A 15422-nucleotide genomic window follows, 5' to 3' on the forward strand; every position below is an offset into this window, starting at 1 on the left:
GAAGGTTAGAGTGAGAGAGAGAGAGAGAGAGAGAGAGAGAGAGAGAGACTTGCCAATGTGGCAATGTAGTAAAGAAAGACTATATAAAATTAAAAATATATATATTATATGTATTTGGTACAAAAAATATGTTACCTGTAACCAAGTTATTACCTAGCCTGAGATATTTTGTATTATTCTCATTTCTTAAGGATATTGCAATACAATTTATTTATGAAATCCAAGTAAAAAAAAAAATAATAATAATAATGTATCCTCATGATTTGGGTATTTAAACTAACCCAAACCTTATGGGTTGCTTTGCATGTTTTAACAAAGTATAGTGTTTTCTTCTGGGTATTGTCGAAAAAGCAACGAATGCACATATACTATTAAAAGCTTTCCTTCTTACCCTCATCAGAGTAAATCGAAAGAATGAACAAACAGCCCAAAACAGACGATATACATGCGGAAGCTAGAGGAATAAAGTGTGCCAAAAGTATGGGCTCTGATCAGCTGCCGGAAAGTATAACAGCTTCATGAATTGTAGAGTTGAATCTTTAAAGGATATTCAAACCCAATTTTAAAAAAAATCAAATTCCAAAAATTTCTAAGAAAAGCTCATTTATTTCAATTTCCAATAAATAGTACAGCGCAAAGAAAGATTAGTATCAAATGCTACTACTATCATCATCATTATAAAAATTTTCATGCAAATTCTACATATTCATATCTGTACATTTGTCAAAATGCTGATAAAAATGAATATACATATGACATATAATTGGCAAGCACATTTGAACATTAAATCACAACCATAGCATGATTAACATAAATATTTTATTAATAAAGTTCCTAGAATATATTGTGAATTTACCTGCACATGTGTGTGCTCGTAAATTACATTGTACATGCATGATCTACATGTACAGTATTCATTACGTTTAGCACTACATACTTTTGACACTCGATATACTGTAGGTGGGTAGAGGAAAATGTACAAGAGCTGAGATGCTACCGGTGTGTTGGCTGAGTCAGTAGAGCGTCCGCCTCACAATCGGGAGGTCGTGGGTTCGAACCCCGGCCGCGTCATACCAAAAGACGGGAGTTGCTGCTACCTTGTTTGGTGTTCAACAATAAAGGGATAGAGCAACGTCGATCTGGCGCTGCTCAGTGGCTGCCGGGCTCACAATAAATTGGGCAAAAAGAATTTCCATTTTCGGTTTAACTTAATAAAATTTGGAGTGGACTTTAAAGATTATTAATTATTATTATTAAACAATTATGTCATCACAATCATTGCACAGAGAAACGTCAAATTACATTATTAAAAATGTCCATCAGATCACTTCTGTGTGCCCCTGGCACCAACGGGGTCAAGGCACTTTCTCTCATTACTAGAATTCTCAATAACCTAATAGACTATAACTATTAGCAACCAAAGTGTAATTACGAGGAGAAGACCAAGTACAGTTAGAACACCGTAGTGTGCTAGACCAGTGACAGACACCTTCCGTACCTCAGCAGCAGCCTTGGACCATCGGTTCGGGCCTTGGAGCCGATACTGGGCCGGTCCGCAGGTCCCAAATAAAAGCCTGGAATATGAAAGACGAATATGTTAAAGATGAATAGATATGAGCTTCATAGCAATACTGATCAACCAGCTTGGAGTATACCGTAAATCTCTGTGTATAAGACGCACCCCTATTTTCTGGGGGGAAAAACAAACAAACACAAAAACACAAAAAATTAACTCTGTAGGCAGCAAGCCAGGTCCATGTTAAAAAAACACACGCGGGGAAGGACCTTTATCTTACTGCAAATTGCAGTTGAAGGCGCCAATTTGTGCTTGTGAACTTGTCACAAATAATAGTAACTATGTCGTTTTTAAAACTAAAGATGACCAAGTGGTGAGTCAACACACCGTGTATGACTGGGAGACATTGCTAGGCTCAGTGCTAAGTGAAGGGGCATAATAATTTTTTGTTGGTGTTTTTTTTTGGTGTTTTTTTTTGTGTACCTTTGTATAAGATGCACCCCCAACTTTTGATATTTTTTTTTTATTCGGTGGAAAAAAGGTGCATCTTATACACAGAGATTTACAGTATATTTGTAGATAATTGAATATGATTATCTGAATTCCATGACGTAGATCAAACATCATTGCATTTAGCATGGATCAGCATTGTACTATATTAAACACATCTTATGATCATAGTTTCTATAGTGTGTGACACCAATGGGGCACTGCAAGAAAATCTATTGCAACTAAACTTTCTTGCAATGCCCTGCTAGTCTCCTAAATTACCTAGAATTTTGTTGGGATTAAAGTTTTAACAATTGAATTAAGTTAACTAGATCTAGCTTTTATTCCTCTCCCCCTAACTCTCTCTTTGTCTATCTCTCTCTCACTAATATGGCTTGCAAGAAAGTTGAGTTGCGATCAATTGTAAATTTGTAATTAATCGCAAGACTTACGTTTGATTTTGGGGATTTGCAAATTGATTGCAACTTTCTTGCAACGCCCCACAAGTGTAACACTTATAGCTCTATTTTGAAAATCAGTGATTGTGTAATTTTCAATTGCAAATTAGGAATACATGTAATTGCGACTTGATACATGTTCTTGATAATTGATGGAAAATAATTGATTTAACTGATTGATATCCTTTGCTTCTGTCAATATAATCAGTCCAAAGACTTATTTCAATTAGTACAAAATATTGGTGAAACTGATTTACCTAAAGATTTTATGACAGATCAAAAGCAAAGGCAAAATGTTCTTGGTACACTGTACCAAGTTTCCTCAGTGACATGATATGCTTGATCTTTATTCTTAAAACTAATCTGCTGAATGTTGCATTTACCGGTATGTGATAATTTTCAGCCTCAGTTCATAAATATATGTTTTGTAAAGTAGACCCTATATGAAAAATTCTTGAGTTGCGAGAAAAACACAAAAAACACATCAAATTTACAAGGGGTATGAATTATTTAGTTGTTAACTGTACGTACCTCCATGCTAGGGTTGGGTTTCGCCACAACTGAGGGCTAGCCCCAAACTTGTGGGCGATATCATCGCAGTAGAGTATAGGATCCTTCTGAATGGTGTGTCTGGCGGACTTGTGGTATCTCTTCCTACTCTCCTCCTATATCAACAAACAATAGACATAATGAATAATAATAAATATCATTATTAATAATTAATCAAAATTTATTAAAATTAAACCTACTGCTTTGTTTCTAGGCGCTGTAGATGTTATTACCCTAGTCATCAGATCCAGGCTTACCCGCACACAATGTATGCACATTCTACACTCCCTGGGAAGTATTTCGGCCGGTCGCCATTTTACAAGCGCACACTTGCTTATCCAACCACATTAACTTTCGCATCCTACCGGGTACCCGTTTAATACCTTGGTGGAGAATGGCAAATGTAGATTAACGTCTTGCCAAAGGACATTAGTGACGCGGCGGGACACGAACCCTGCACCGTGTGATCTGCATTTCGGTGACTTATCCACTAGACCACAACACCTCTACATACCTGTTCTTCATCTATGTCTTGTCTCATTCCTGCTTCTGATGGGAGTGTGATTTTCTTCTTACAAAGTTCAGCAAACCACCTCGCTTGGATCTCCGACATACTGACCACGCCCCCAGAAGCAGGCTGGACAAAACCGATGAAGGCCAGCGAAGAACCGACGTTTGGCGAAAAGACGTTCTTGTAAAGCTGTGGAGAATACAAGACACAAACCGATATAACCCATCAATTCAAGGGGGTGTTTCACAAAGACTAAGATCGACTTTAAGTTGGACTTAACTATGGCAGGCCGTTCATGCCACTGCTTGCTCTCACGCAATACTGGCATTGGTTTCTGAGTGGACGTACAAATAATTCTCACAAATCTACAGAATTTACATTTTTGATAATTCACGATTGAAGGAAAAAAATATCATCTAAAATCATAATGGTGAGAGCAAACAGTGGCATGAACAGTCTCATAGTTAAAGTCGATCTTAAATCTTTGTGAAACACTCCCCTCAATTTTTAAATTTCCATTGGATTATAACAGGAATCACCAGGTTCCCTTTAATACACAGCAAGATATTAAATATAAAGAAATCGAAAGGATGATGCTCGGTGAAAAGACATTCTTGTAAAGCTGCGGATCGGGAATGAGATGTTACACACCTTTCATGAGGAAGAACCGAGTATTCATCTCGATGGGTTTCACAATTTTGGTACAAATGACCTTTATCTGCCTATGCTCAGATTAGTTCTACAAACTTTGCAAAATACATATCTATACATCTAGATGAATAAACAAAAACCCTGAGAATTAGGAACATCAGCAAGGCTTCTTGGTATCAATAATGTCTGTACATATGTATTGCGTCAGGAGATCATAATTATCAGTAGTCAGAAATTAAAACAATTTTTTAGCATATGTCCAATTCCCAGTATCTCACCTTCAGGATATTGTTGCCGTCCTCTGTGACCTTTGACCTGAGGTCGTTGCTAAGGAAAGGTAGATCAATATGGTAGCCAGTGCAGAAAACAACAGAGTCCACCTATAAAAGGATAAAGGTTAAGGACACACAAGTTAAAATGATTAGAAAGGAAATGATTAGGTTGCCTGTAGGGTCCCTTCCCCCCTCCCCCCCCCCCCAAGGATCTGTAAGTCATAAAAATGAAACAAGGTTAATAATTCTGAAGACTTATGATTCGCAACACTAACCACAAAATGAGGTCATTTTCAATTTACAAACCTCTGGAATAATGAACCTTACAGGTATTTCATTTTCGGAACTACAAAAATTTAGAATAATGAATCCTACATGGATTGATACATCTTTGGATAATAATAATCAAACCTTCAAAAAGAGCAGCCCCACAGAATATCACGCAATACTGAATTGGGATGAAGAAAACATACCTCGACCGATGTCCCATCGTTGAAAGTGACTCTCTTCTCCTCCATCTTGGCGATGTCTGAATGGACAATGATGTGCTTCCTCTGGAGGTGGTTGAGCAGGACGGGGCTCACCGTGGGCTGCGTTTGAAGAATCCGCATCTTTGGGTTCAAGCCATACCTTAATAGCAATAACAGGGTACAATAACTATTATCAGCTACTAAAAAATCATCACATTTGATTGGCTGAGTGCAAATTTGTCATAGAATTTCAGCACTTTACATTGATGATAATAATATGTGCCACTTATATATTTCTGTCCTAAAATATATCAGTGCGTTTTACATAAATTACATAATTATTACCTTATCTTTAGCTCCGGCAGCCATTATCAGCGCACAGTTCATATCAAGGAATAATCCTACCAGGTACTCATTTACCTCACCTGGGTCAAGTGTAGCAAACGTAGATTAATGTGTTGTCAAAGGACATTGACCACGACACTCTTGACAAGAAGTTTTATGTCATCTTTGAAGGCTTCTTTGATGGTGATAGATTTGAGCGTGTTTTGCGTTCCAGCCACATATTCTTTCACTCTACCTTGACGTTTCGATAGGATGTACCCATTGTCTTCAGGGTGAGTGTGTATGGTTGCACTCAGTCAAAACTGTATGCTAGTCGAAAGAATACGTGGTGTAATCGCAACCTCGCTCTAATTAAGTTTTGTGAACAAGGACCTAGTACCCACTTGTTTGGATGACCGTGTATGAGGGCCACTAGGGTCTCGAAGACAACATTCATGAGCGCGAGAGGCAGCTTGAGAACCACTCGACTGCTGTAGTGGTCGATGGGACGCCCAAACAGGTAGTTGGGGACAATCCACGCCCCTGAGCGGGTACTTAGATGAACCTCTTTGCACCTGAAAAATGTGAAATGTAACACACACCAAAATTCTCATGTTTGATATCTCAAGACTAACGGTAAGTAAATATACAGTTACCAACTAAATTATCCATATCCCTAGTTAATTTGATTTTTGTTTTGTTTTTCATAAGTCAATAATAAAGGTGGATTGGTTGAATAAAGGCCTTTGTTGAATACTTTTTAGATGTACCGGTAAGCGTTAAAATGTAACATTTTCAAGAACAAAAAAATTGGGAAAAATTACAAAACTTGGTAAGGGTATGTTCGATTTAGTTGTTAACGGTATGCATTTGAGATTTGGAATTAGCAATAATTAGCCTGGGGGCCATTACTCGAAAAGGTCATAAGTCTCAGTTCATGGACATCCCATAGAAATGCATGTTAATTATTTAACACATGTTTCAATAGGATGTCCATAAACTTAGACTTATGACCGTTTCGAGTAACTGCCCCATTGGTGCCAGTGACCACCTAAAGTACTGTTAGAGTTGCCTGTGTGGTAACTGAAACATATCTCACTTTTAGTTTCTAATGTGGAATTGTCACATTTCACTGTAAAATGTACATTAAAAGCTGAATTTAGTATCCTCTAGGCAATTTGTAATTTTGTATACATAAAGATTACACAATTGGCAACGTGAACAAACAAAATATATGAAAATGAATGTAAAAGAGCTCTGCATATAAAAGTACATGTATGTTACCCTTGAAACAGTGATAACATTCAAGATTCAAGATTGAAGACTTATCAGAACGTACTTTGCAGCTATTTAAACTACACTGGTTGATCCATGACCAAACTTCAATATTTGAGAGAGATTGTATTATAGACTTAAATTTAAATGATATTTTCTAGAACAAACATATCTCTCTCAGATAACATGAATGCAAACAACAAACATGAGGACAGATTGAGATAAACATAGTCAAGTGGCAGACCTCTTGACTACAATGTGAAGGTCGTTGCGTTCCCAGCACAACACCAATGCACGTTCGTAAAGAACCTTGGCGGCAAGAAAAGACGTAACGTAACGAAAAATGCATAGTTGTTAAATATGATAATGTTATTACACAAGAGTTAGGACCATATTGTTAGGATATGGGGCTGGTAAATTACATATACACCATCTTGATGAAGCTTAGTGTTAGCTAAAACATCATTTACAACTTTGAATTTATAAGCGTTATCTAATAATAAGCATTTTGCGTTGTGAAAGCGTCTTTCCGTACCATTTCATTTCGCTAATGCCTGGATTACATTTGCCCCGGGCACCATACAATAAATTAGTCTACGATTTTTTGTGGACATCGTAGGAGCTAGGCTACGATGTTTGTGTTTACATTATCTACGAGCATCGTGCCATTTATTGTATTGGCCCTCGGGGGCAGGCCGGGGCAAATCCGTACAGAGGCTGCTCGGAGATTGTACGGAAATCGTGCAATTTGCAGGCAGTAGCCGTGCAGTCTCTGCACGGAAATCATACGGAGCCCGTGCAGCTTCCGTGCAAAGGTTGCGCGGAGAAGGCGCGGTGACCGTACAGCAACCTTGCGATAGCTGTGCAATTGCCGTGCGAATGCCCCATGAGTCTACAATCTCCATACGATTTTCTTTTTCCCAATGTTCACCGAAAAATCGTACGTTTGCTGCACAATCAGTGCTAGGCCTCCGGGCGATGCCCGTGTGGGGATTGTGCAATGCCACCTACGACATGTATACGGGCTACGGGCTTACGATTTTTTCAAATTTGTTTAACTTCTCGCGAAACAAAATCGTAAAGGCTGCGGAGCCCGTGAATCCGTACAAAAATCTCATGACCGCCTCCTGCCAGCGCACAGAGGCCGCACGGAAAAGGGGATACGAGCAGGATACGGGCTCCGTAGACTAATCGCAGGCGAAATGTAATCCAGGCATAAGCTACCTAATGTATGGAATTACGAAAAAATATAATTTTAATATCTCAAAGTTTATTGAAAGTTCTTCCATCCCTTACCTGCCAACTGTTGCCAGGTCGACGGCAGCATCTACAGCACTGTTCCCGATCCCAACAATGAGGGCTCTCTTCCCTACCATTCCGTTGGTGATGGCATCTTTGTAGTCCACGCTGTGAATGATTTCACCTGAGTATCAAAAACAAAATGACGAAATTCAATAAATACAGGATTAATTATCAATTTAAAAGGAAAAAGATAAGTATTCTTTCCTGGTAGGGACTATGTACATAATGTAGGACACATTGATCTTTAAGAACTGGTAAAGGCTCGTTCAGATGTGATGCGGCAAAACCGCTGCACTTTGATTTTATGACTAAACGTGTAATATTTTACATTTCTGTTTCTTTTGACACAGATTTCACCAAGGTGTAGTAAATGATTACCTACAGTAGTAGGAATTTATTCCTTGAATGCTTTTAGCGCCTATCTGGCAGCTTGGCTAAAGCCAGGGTATTAATACTACTTTGTAGGTGCCTTGAGCATCCCTTGGGATGAACATGTGTGCAATATATAGATACCTTCTAAATTATTCATACCCCTTGTATTAAAATTTGATGTATTTTTTTCTATTTTTCGTCATTCAAGAATGAAAGGTGGAGTGGTCGAATTAGGGCCTTTGTTGAATACTTTTAGATATTACCTGAATATGTCACGTTCTCAAGAAATACAAATTAGGACAAGTCAAATTTTTCATATGCTTAAAAAGTTACAAAACTTGGTAAGGGAATTAATACCTAATTAAATTTAGTTGTTTAACTGTAAATGTAGCTATTATTATCTACATGTATATACACCTTGTATATACAACTCACCTTTGAAATTCTCCTGTCCTGGAAATTTAGGCCAGCTTGGCTTGGCATGATGCCCCGTTGCTATGGCAACAAATTTGGCAATGAGGACTTCTTCTTGTCCGACCCTCTCACGACCTTTCCCATCATCCTCCACTGCAACGGATGTGATTCTCCACCCTTCTCCTTTATTGTGTGACAGATGTTGAACAGAAATACAGAGCGCCTTTAGCAGTCTTTTAGAATGGACGTGTACACTTTATAAGAAGATTATTATAAATATTATAAAAATATTTTAATACAATGGTCATATTTTGAGAAAATTCCAGAATTGCGCCACACCCTCATAAAAAATACCTGGATCCATTCCCTGAGTACATTTAATTTCATGGAAAACACATTGTTTCAGTGAAAATGGTAAATATTGTTTCATAGAAAATCATTTCTATGAGCAAGAACTGATTTCTTTTGAAGTCAAAAGCATTCCAATTTTTTGGCAAACTACAAAATGAAATAAAAAGGAATGTCTTTAGTCTCTACCTTCTCTCTCTAGTTTGGTCACTTTCCAATGATACCCGATGCACTCACTGATGTTGAAGTGACTTATTTAGATTTTTTCCCCAGAATCATGTCCCCTCCCCCCCCCCCCCCCCCCCCCCCCACCCCCATTAAAAAAACCTGGATCCAACCCTGAATACATTTGAATTAATTGAAACTCTGTTTCAGAGGTAATCATATCCTGAAGCTGGAGGTTAAAGCAACGATGCAATATTTTCCCCAAGCCAAATATAATTCCATTTTTGTAGAAGACTACAAAAAGTAACAAGGAGCTGTAATAGTCCCATACCTTCTTTCTCAAGTTTGGTGACTTTCCGATGATACCTGACGCACTCACTGATGTTGAAGTGATTTGTGTAGTCTCCTATGTACTTGGCCATCTCAGAATTATGAGGGAATTCCGGGCTATCTTCTGGGAAAGGGAAGTCTGAGAAGCAGTAGTTCTGTTTCGAGACATTTCTGTAAAAATGAGAGAGAGAGGGAGCATTTAAGCACATAAACTTTAATAAAATTGTTACTTTATATTTTTTAACAGTCTCATACCTTCTCTCTCAAGTTTGGTAACTTTCCGATGATAGAGAGAGAGAGAGAGAGAGAGAGAGGAGAAAAGCACATAAACTTTAACAAAATTGTTTTATGTATTCTGAAATACACTTAATTTGTATCACAACTGAAAAATACATCAAACTGCGAAATTATAAGTTTTTGGAATGATCTGTAGAACAAAAAGGGAAAGAAAAATGGAAATGACAAACAATGATTAACGGATAGACATTCTTGAACACATATTTCATATACTTTGTAATGTTGTACTGTACCATTGAAAAATTAAGTGAAGTCTAATGTAATAAAAAACAACATGAACACGGTTGTATTGTATAGATGAAGCAAAAGCTACAAAAGTCACACTTTGAAATGTATCTAATTTACTTGCATCTATTTGTGTCCTGCTTCCAGACACACACCAATACCATGTTCCTTTACAGCAGACAATGGTTTTGTAGCCCCCTGAGGAATCTTTTACCTCATTTTTATACTGATGTACCAGGATTTATTGTAAGGTACAGTCAAACCTGCTTTAGTGACCACCTGCCCACAACAAGCACATTTTTTATTTTCCTTGGCCGGTCGCTGTAGACAGGTTTGACTGTATACATACGGTACATGTACAAGTCCAAACATATAATGAAGCATCGCATAGCGAAATGTATGATTGAGCATTATTTTGAATAAAAACTCAATAAAGAATCAGGATCTCGTTCTAGTATAAACGTTGTGGAGTGCAGGATGACGTTCTGCTTGAAGCCGATGCTTGTGATGTCGCAGGCGTCGCTTTGTAGAAAGTGTATGGATTAGGCCGCTTGAGGGCGTATTGGATTTGTTGCTGATTTTCCTTGTCATGGGATAGTTTACTGCCCAGAGTTGCCTAAGTTTTCGTTTAATTTTGTGATACAAGCCCAATGATGTAAGTAGAAATGAATGTGGTATCTTGAAGTTTATGAGTTATATTGTCGTTACAGCTAGATAGCTTGATGAAATATGATGTTTATGACACTAATATGAGGTAATGAAATTATGACATGAATGAGTTGTTCACGTGAAAGATTGTACACGTGTACAATGAAGGTTACGTAATTGTAGTGCACGGTAGTGCGTATTACATGTACGTAGTAGTAACATGAATGATATGACCTTGAAGAATGACAAAGTCACCGTCGGGGAGTCATTAATTGTTGCATGTATTTACTGTAGTCAGATATATAGTAAAGAAGGCATTGTTTGTTTTCCTTTGTTATGATAACAGATATTTATTAGGATTGTCAGGGTATATTTAATTTGATACATGATATGTTATTTTCATGTCAGTTTATGCAAGTTGACTTATTATTGTTTATCCTTTTATTAAATTGCAGATTGAACCTTGCCTGCTACAGTGTTGTAACCAAATTACAGCGGTGCATGGTGTCTTTACTATGGGTCTTGGGCAACCGGGTTGGTTCACCAAATCATACACCACAAACGTGGTATCACATCCGTACGGGCTTTATACAGTTTAAAGTCACATGCAGCAAGCTGATTATAGGGCAATTGTTTTGAAATAATGCAGATTATATCATCAATGCTATCAATATGAGCAAACAAACTCAGTCAAACTTATTATTATCTATAAGTGTGTCAAACTATTGACCTCATATTATTAAAGTATAAGAAAGAGAAATAAAGCGATGAATGATTTTGAAACACTAACAGATTATATGTGCTACCATTCTACAAAAAAATGAGTAATCTCAATTGATGATAATGATCTTATCATATCTACAGTAAATAGGTTCAAAGCTGACCTAGTTTGTGACAAAAACTACTTCATGTACAATTCAGTATGCAAAAAGACTTGTATATATATCCTATTGACACATAGTCCCCGTCCTGGACGATTTTTATTGATGCGCAACCCCCTCACATAACCAACAGATGGCGCAGTCATCTTACCGAGCTCATTCACACTGATTCACTTACAGGTACTCCAGTGATTCCCTTTCCCCGAAATATATTCTGCATATATGCGTATGTGCGTGTGTGTGTGTGTGTGTGTGTGTGCTATGGGGTGTGCACTACTCAACCAGATGATAGCGAAATCGTGCACAACAGTCCAGGGGGTGGACTAATTGACACGTACAATTGAGTGTTTATTCCATCTACTGTGGGTTTTCCCCTCCTGCCTATTGCTTTATGAATTGATCTTTCAATGGGACACACCCAATCAAAACCTTCGTATAAATTAAATTCAACAGAGAGCAGCATGCTGTAATGATAAAACACGAGGGCAATAATGTAAGAATATTATTTAAATTTACATAAATTTTGTCCTAAATCCCGATCCCACTATTCTAAAACAGTAATATGACCCAAAGTAAAGTGCATAACATTTTTTAGATTTGTGATTTCACACTGATTTGGGTAGTCCTGAAATAATGGACGGTTGGGTTTTTGAAAGGGGATAGAAAGTAAAGAGAGAAGGAGGGAGAATGGATAAGTATTCCAACATGTTTCATCTTATTGAGGACTACTTGAAATTGTTTGGAGAGAGAGAGAGGTAGAGAAATTTCGGAAAGGGAATGAGAGAGAGAGAGAGAGAGAGAGAGGTAATCTTTTGTGTATAAAATCTGGAATAGGACTGGCGAACTGAGTTATAAATGAGGAGAGAGAAAAGAGGAGACTCAACTTTTTGAACAGATTAACTGTTCATCATTAGGAGTGGATTACATACTTTGGGTTTATCATAAATCTACCAATGTACTTTTCCTTTTTGTTTTCAATTTTAGTTCTCTCACATCAAACACTTTTCCCCCTAAGACAATCATTCCCATATGACAGCTGCCCCTAGGGCGATTCCCCATTTGGAAAATTATCCTTGGTTAACTACATTTACCCTCTTAAACCATTATCAAAACTACAGTGTATATCATTCTAATGGGTAGTTATTGTTAAACTGAACTGTACATGCATCTTTCATTGGGGATAGTTAAAATAATGAAAATAATATAAATAAAAAATAATAATAAAAATATAGCGTTTAACTAATACCAATGGTTCTAAGTGCCATACTAATATTTCTCCGGCATTAGCCATGTGGCCCTGATAAGGGACTCTGGCATTCAAGGGATATAAGGGATTTCTTTTTACCCGATACCCATCACCTGGGTGAATAGTGGTAAATGCAGATAAATATTTTGCCAAAGGTGGTAGGATTTGAACCTCGAATCATGTTATCCACAGTCCAGTGACGTATCCATTAGTCCACGACACCTCAACACCCCAAGTTATATTGGGGAGGGGGTAGTTCTCTGGGGGTAGTGGTCTGAAGGGGGGGGGGCAGACTTTTTTATAAGAAGGAAGTCATCTTTAATAGGAGTCGGTTATTCTCTTAGGGCAACTGTCTAAGGGCCAAGGAGGGGGGGGGGTAGTTATCAAGGAGTGGGTAGTTGTCCTAGTAGTAACAGACTAGGGAGATTCATGTACGTGCATGTTTAGGGAGAAACTGTCACAAGGGTAAGGGATACTCCCCATTTGTCATAGAATATGCGGCAGAAAAAACCTGTAAAACTGCGCCGAAACTTCTGAAATTAAGGTTTTGCCACCAAACTCTTCATTTCTCTTTGTCATTTTGGGATTTTTCTCTTTTATTAAACAGAAACAAAATTTACTTGCATTTCAATGACAGGCAGAAATAATTCTTGAATAATTAAGAGTTAAAAAAATAGAGTATATCTAAGTGGCCCCAAAGGGCCAACCCCCCCCCCCCCCCCTACTCTACGAGTACAATTCCATGTAAATATCACTATAAATTTGAAATTTCCATCGCTAAAAGTGTAGACATTAAAGATGAAACTTATATTAATTAATCATTATGATTGATGATCATCATCATTATTTAATTGTCATCATCAATGATTATCCGGTCATCATTAGACATCTATCTAGTCTCTAAATAATTCTAGTCACCTGTCCTCCTCAAAGATTTTAATCAATGATGTATTAATACCCATCAAATTATCTTCCATCATACTCACATATGAGTAAACCTCATGACCCCATAGTAATTTTCTCTGAAAACCCACAGCCCTCCAACTTCTCCTGTGCTCTCGTACATCACCACATCGAGGCCAGCCTCGCGGAGACACTTGGCCGTCGCTAGCCCGGAGATTCCAGCTCCGATCACGCACACATCTGTTCGATCCGGCTGCGGCATTTTTCTTGGGGTCAGTTTGTCCTTTTTCCTCCTTTGTTCAAGCTCGGCCTCGAGTTCTGATGTGCTAAGAATTGTTTGCATGCTACCAGAGTCCATATAGGATTTGTAGGCCATCGTGTCTGTGGTTACTAATTAACCACCAGTGCCAGATTAACTCATCATCCCTGAATTATCAACATTACATGCTTGTTATCTTCCGGACGTAAACATTGAACTATGGAACGCCAAATGTTTCACGAAAATGCCCGAAAGTTAACAGGGAGTTGGAAAAGTCAGATTGAAATATTTCATCGCAAATTCTAAAGGGCCATAGTGAAGGTAAATAAATAAACACCTGACTTTATGATTTATGGTGAGACAGGTCGTACTGCAACTGATGTTTAGGTAAAATGTAGAATGGTGGGTTTGGGGCTAAAAGTAGTTAAAGGAAGTCATTGTAAATATTCATTTAGATTATATAATCTTGTTAAATTATTTATGGAAATAGGTAGGCCTACCCATCAGTCTCAATTATCTAAATTGTTGTCATGTGTAGAGAATACATTAAATAATGCTGGGATCGGAAATGTGTGGCAAAAGGCAATTAAGGGGATGGATTCAGTAATACATGGATTCAGGTTGACTGATGTCAAAGCAAGAAATATTGTCAAATGTTTGTTCAAATCGCATTTGTGTTAACTACGGAATTATCAAGAACGAAATTTCATTTGAAAAGTATTTGGTAAAGTTGAATAGAAGAGTTGCGATCACTTTGTGTGGATCCCGATGCAGATCACATCGCTTACCAATTAATAATGGAAGGTCATGAGAGTAATCCCGAAGAAAGTAAAATTGAATGTCCTTGTTGTAATTTCAAGGTTTTTTGAGATGAATTTCACTATATTTTTGTCTGCCCTTTTTTTCAAAAAAGAAAGGCAGTTATACTTAGATGGACAGTTTGTTGTGAGTAACCCTAGAACATTTCCCATGGACAATTGTTTAATAGATCTAATCTAGTGTTAAACAATAATTAAGAAAAATTGTAAAATTCATAACAGTATTAAAGGTACTATGTCCCTTTTGCAGCCAACCTCAAATTCTGTAGAACTTTGCAGGAATTATGAATATGTCATGTATGTCCTATCTGTGAAATTTAAATGTTAGCAGTGTCCTAATATTCAAATTATGCAAGGAAACCTGTTTACTTGCTAGACTTCACTGTCAGACACTATTGAGTGACTGACTGGCTTTTTTCTTCTTTGACAATAACATACATAGCATGAGCTGTAAAGGGTACATGAGCATTTGTCTACATCAATAACCCATTTCTTGTGATGGCCAAAATTAAACTGATTGAATGTTTGCGCAGCATTAAACGTATGACCATTCAGTACAATGGTCTGAAAATCAAGACTATTACTTATTGGCTCTATAGCTCCTGAGTCGATTTGACAACTAATAGTTATTATTTTTCCAATTGAAGACATTTTCAAGCCCCACCTTTTTTAGGGAAGTTCTAAATTAGTATTATCTTT

General features: G+C 37.5%; 1 protein-coding gene across 1 annotated transcript; it reads right to left on the bottom strand.

Moving 5' to 3' along the window:
- Positions 1–1189: 1189 nt before the first annotated feature.
- On the bottom strand, positions 1190–14136 carry LOC578464 (dimethylaniline monooxygenase [N-oxide-forming] 5). The gene is made up of 10 exons (XM_778629.5): positions 13730–14136; positions 9448–9617; positions 8625–8786; positions 7812–7938; positions 5645–5815; positions 4920–5076; positions 4453–4554; positions 3527–3712; positions 2995–3128; positions 1190–1574 (listed from the first exon to the last, which is right to left on the bottom strand). The coding sequence occupies exons 1-10, from the start codon at positions 14020–14022 to the stop codon at positions 1394–1396; spliced, it is 1683 nt and encodes a 560-aa protein (XP_783722.3). The 5' UTR covers positions 14023–14136; the 3' UTR covers positions 1190–1393.
- Between the last annotated feature and the right edge of the window lie 1286 nt (positions 14137–15422).

This window comes from Strongylocentrotus purpuratus, unplaced genomic scaffold (assembly GCF_000002235.5).
Source record: "Strongylocentrotus purpuratus isolate Spur 01 unplaced genomic scaffold, Spur_5.0 spur5_scaffold_12, whole genome shotgun sequence".
In the NCBI taxonomy this organism is placed as follows: domain Eukaryota; kingdom Metazoa; phylum Echinodermata; class Echinoidea; order Camarodonta; family Strongylocentrotidae; genus Strongylocentrotus; species Strongylocentrotus purpuratus.

Coding starts and splice junctions, on each gene's coding strand:
- LOC578464 (XM_778629.5), bottom strand. CDS start 14,022: ATGGCCTACAAATCCTATATGGACTCTGGTAGCATGCAAACAATTCTT. Junction 4,555..4,919: donor ACGATGGGACATCGGTCGAG/GTATGTTTTCTT, acceptor ATCCTTTTATAG/GTGGACTCTGTTGTTTTCTG. Junction 3,713..4,452: donor ACGGCAACAATATCCTGAAG/GTGAGATACTGG, acceptor TATTCTCCACAG/CTTTACAAGAACGTCTTTTC.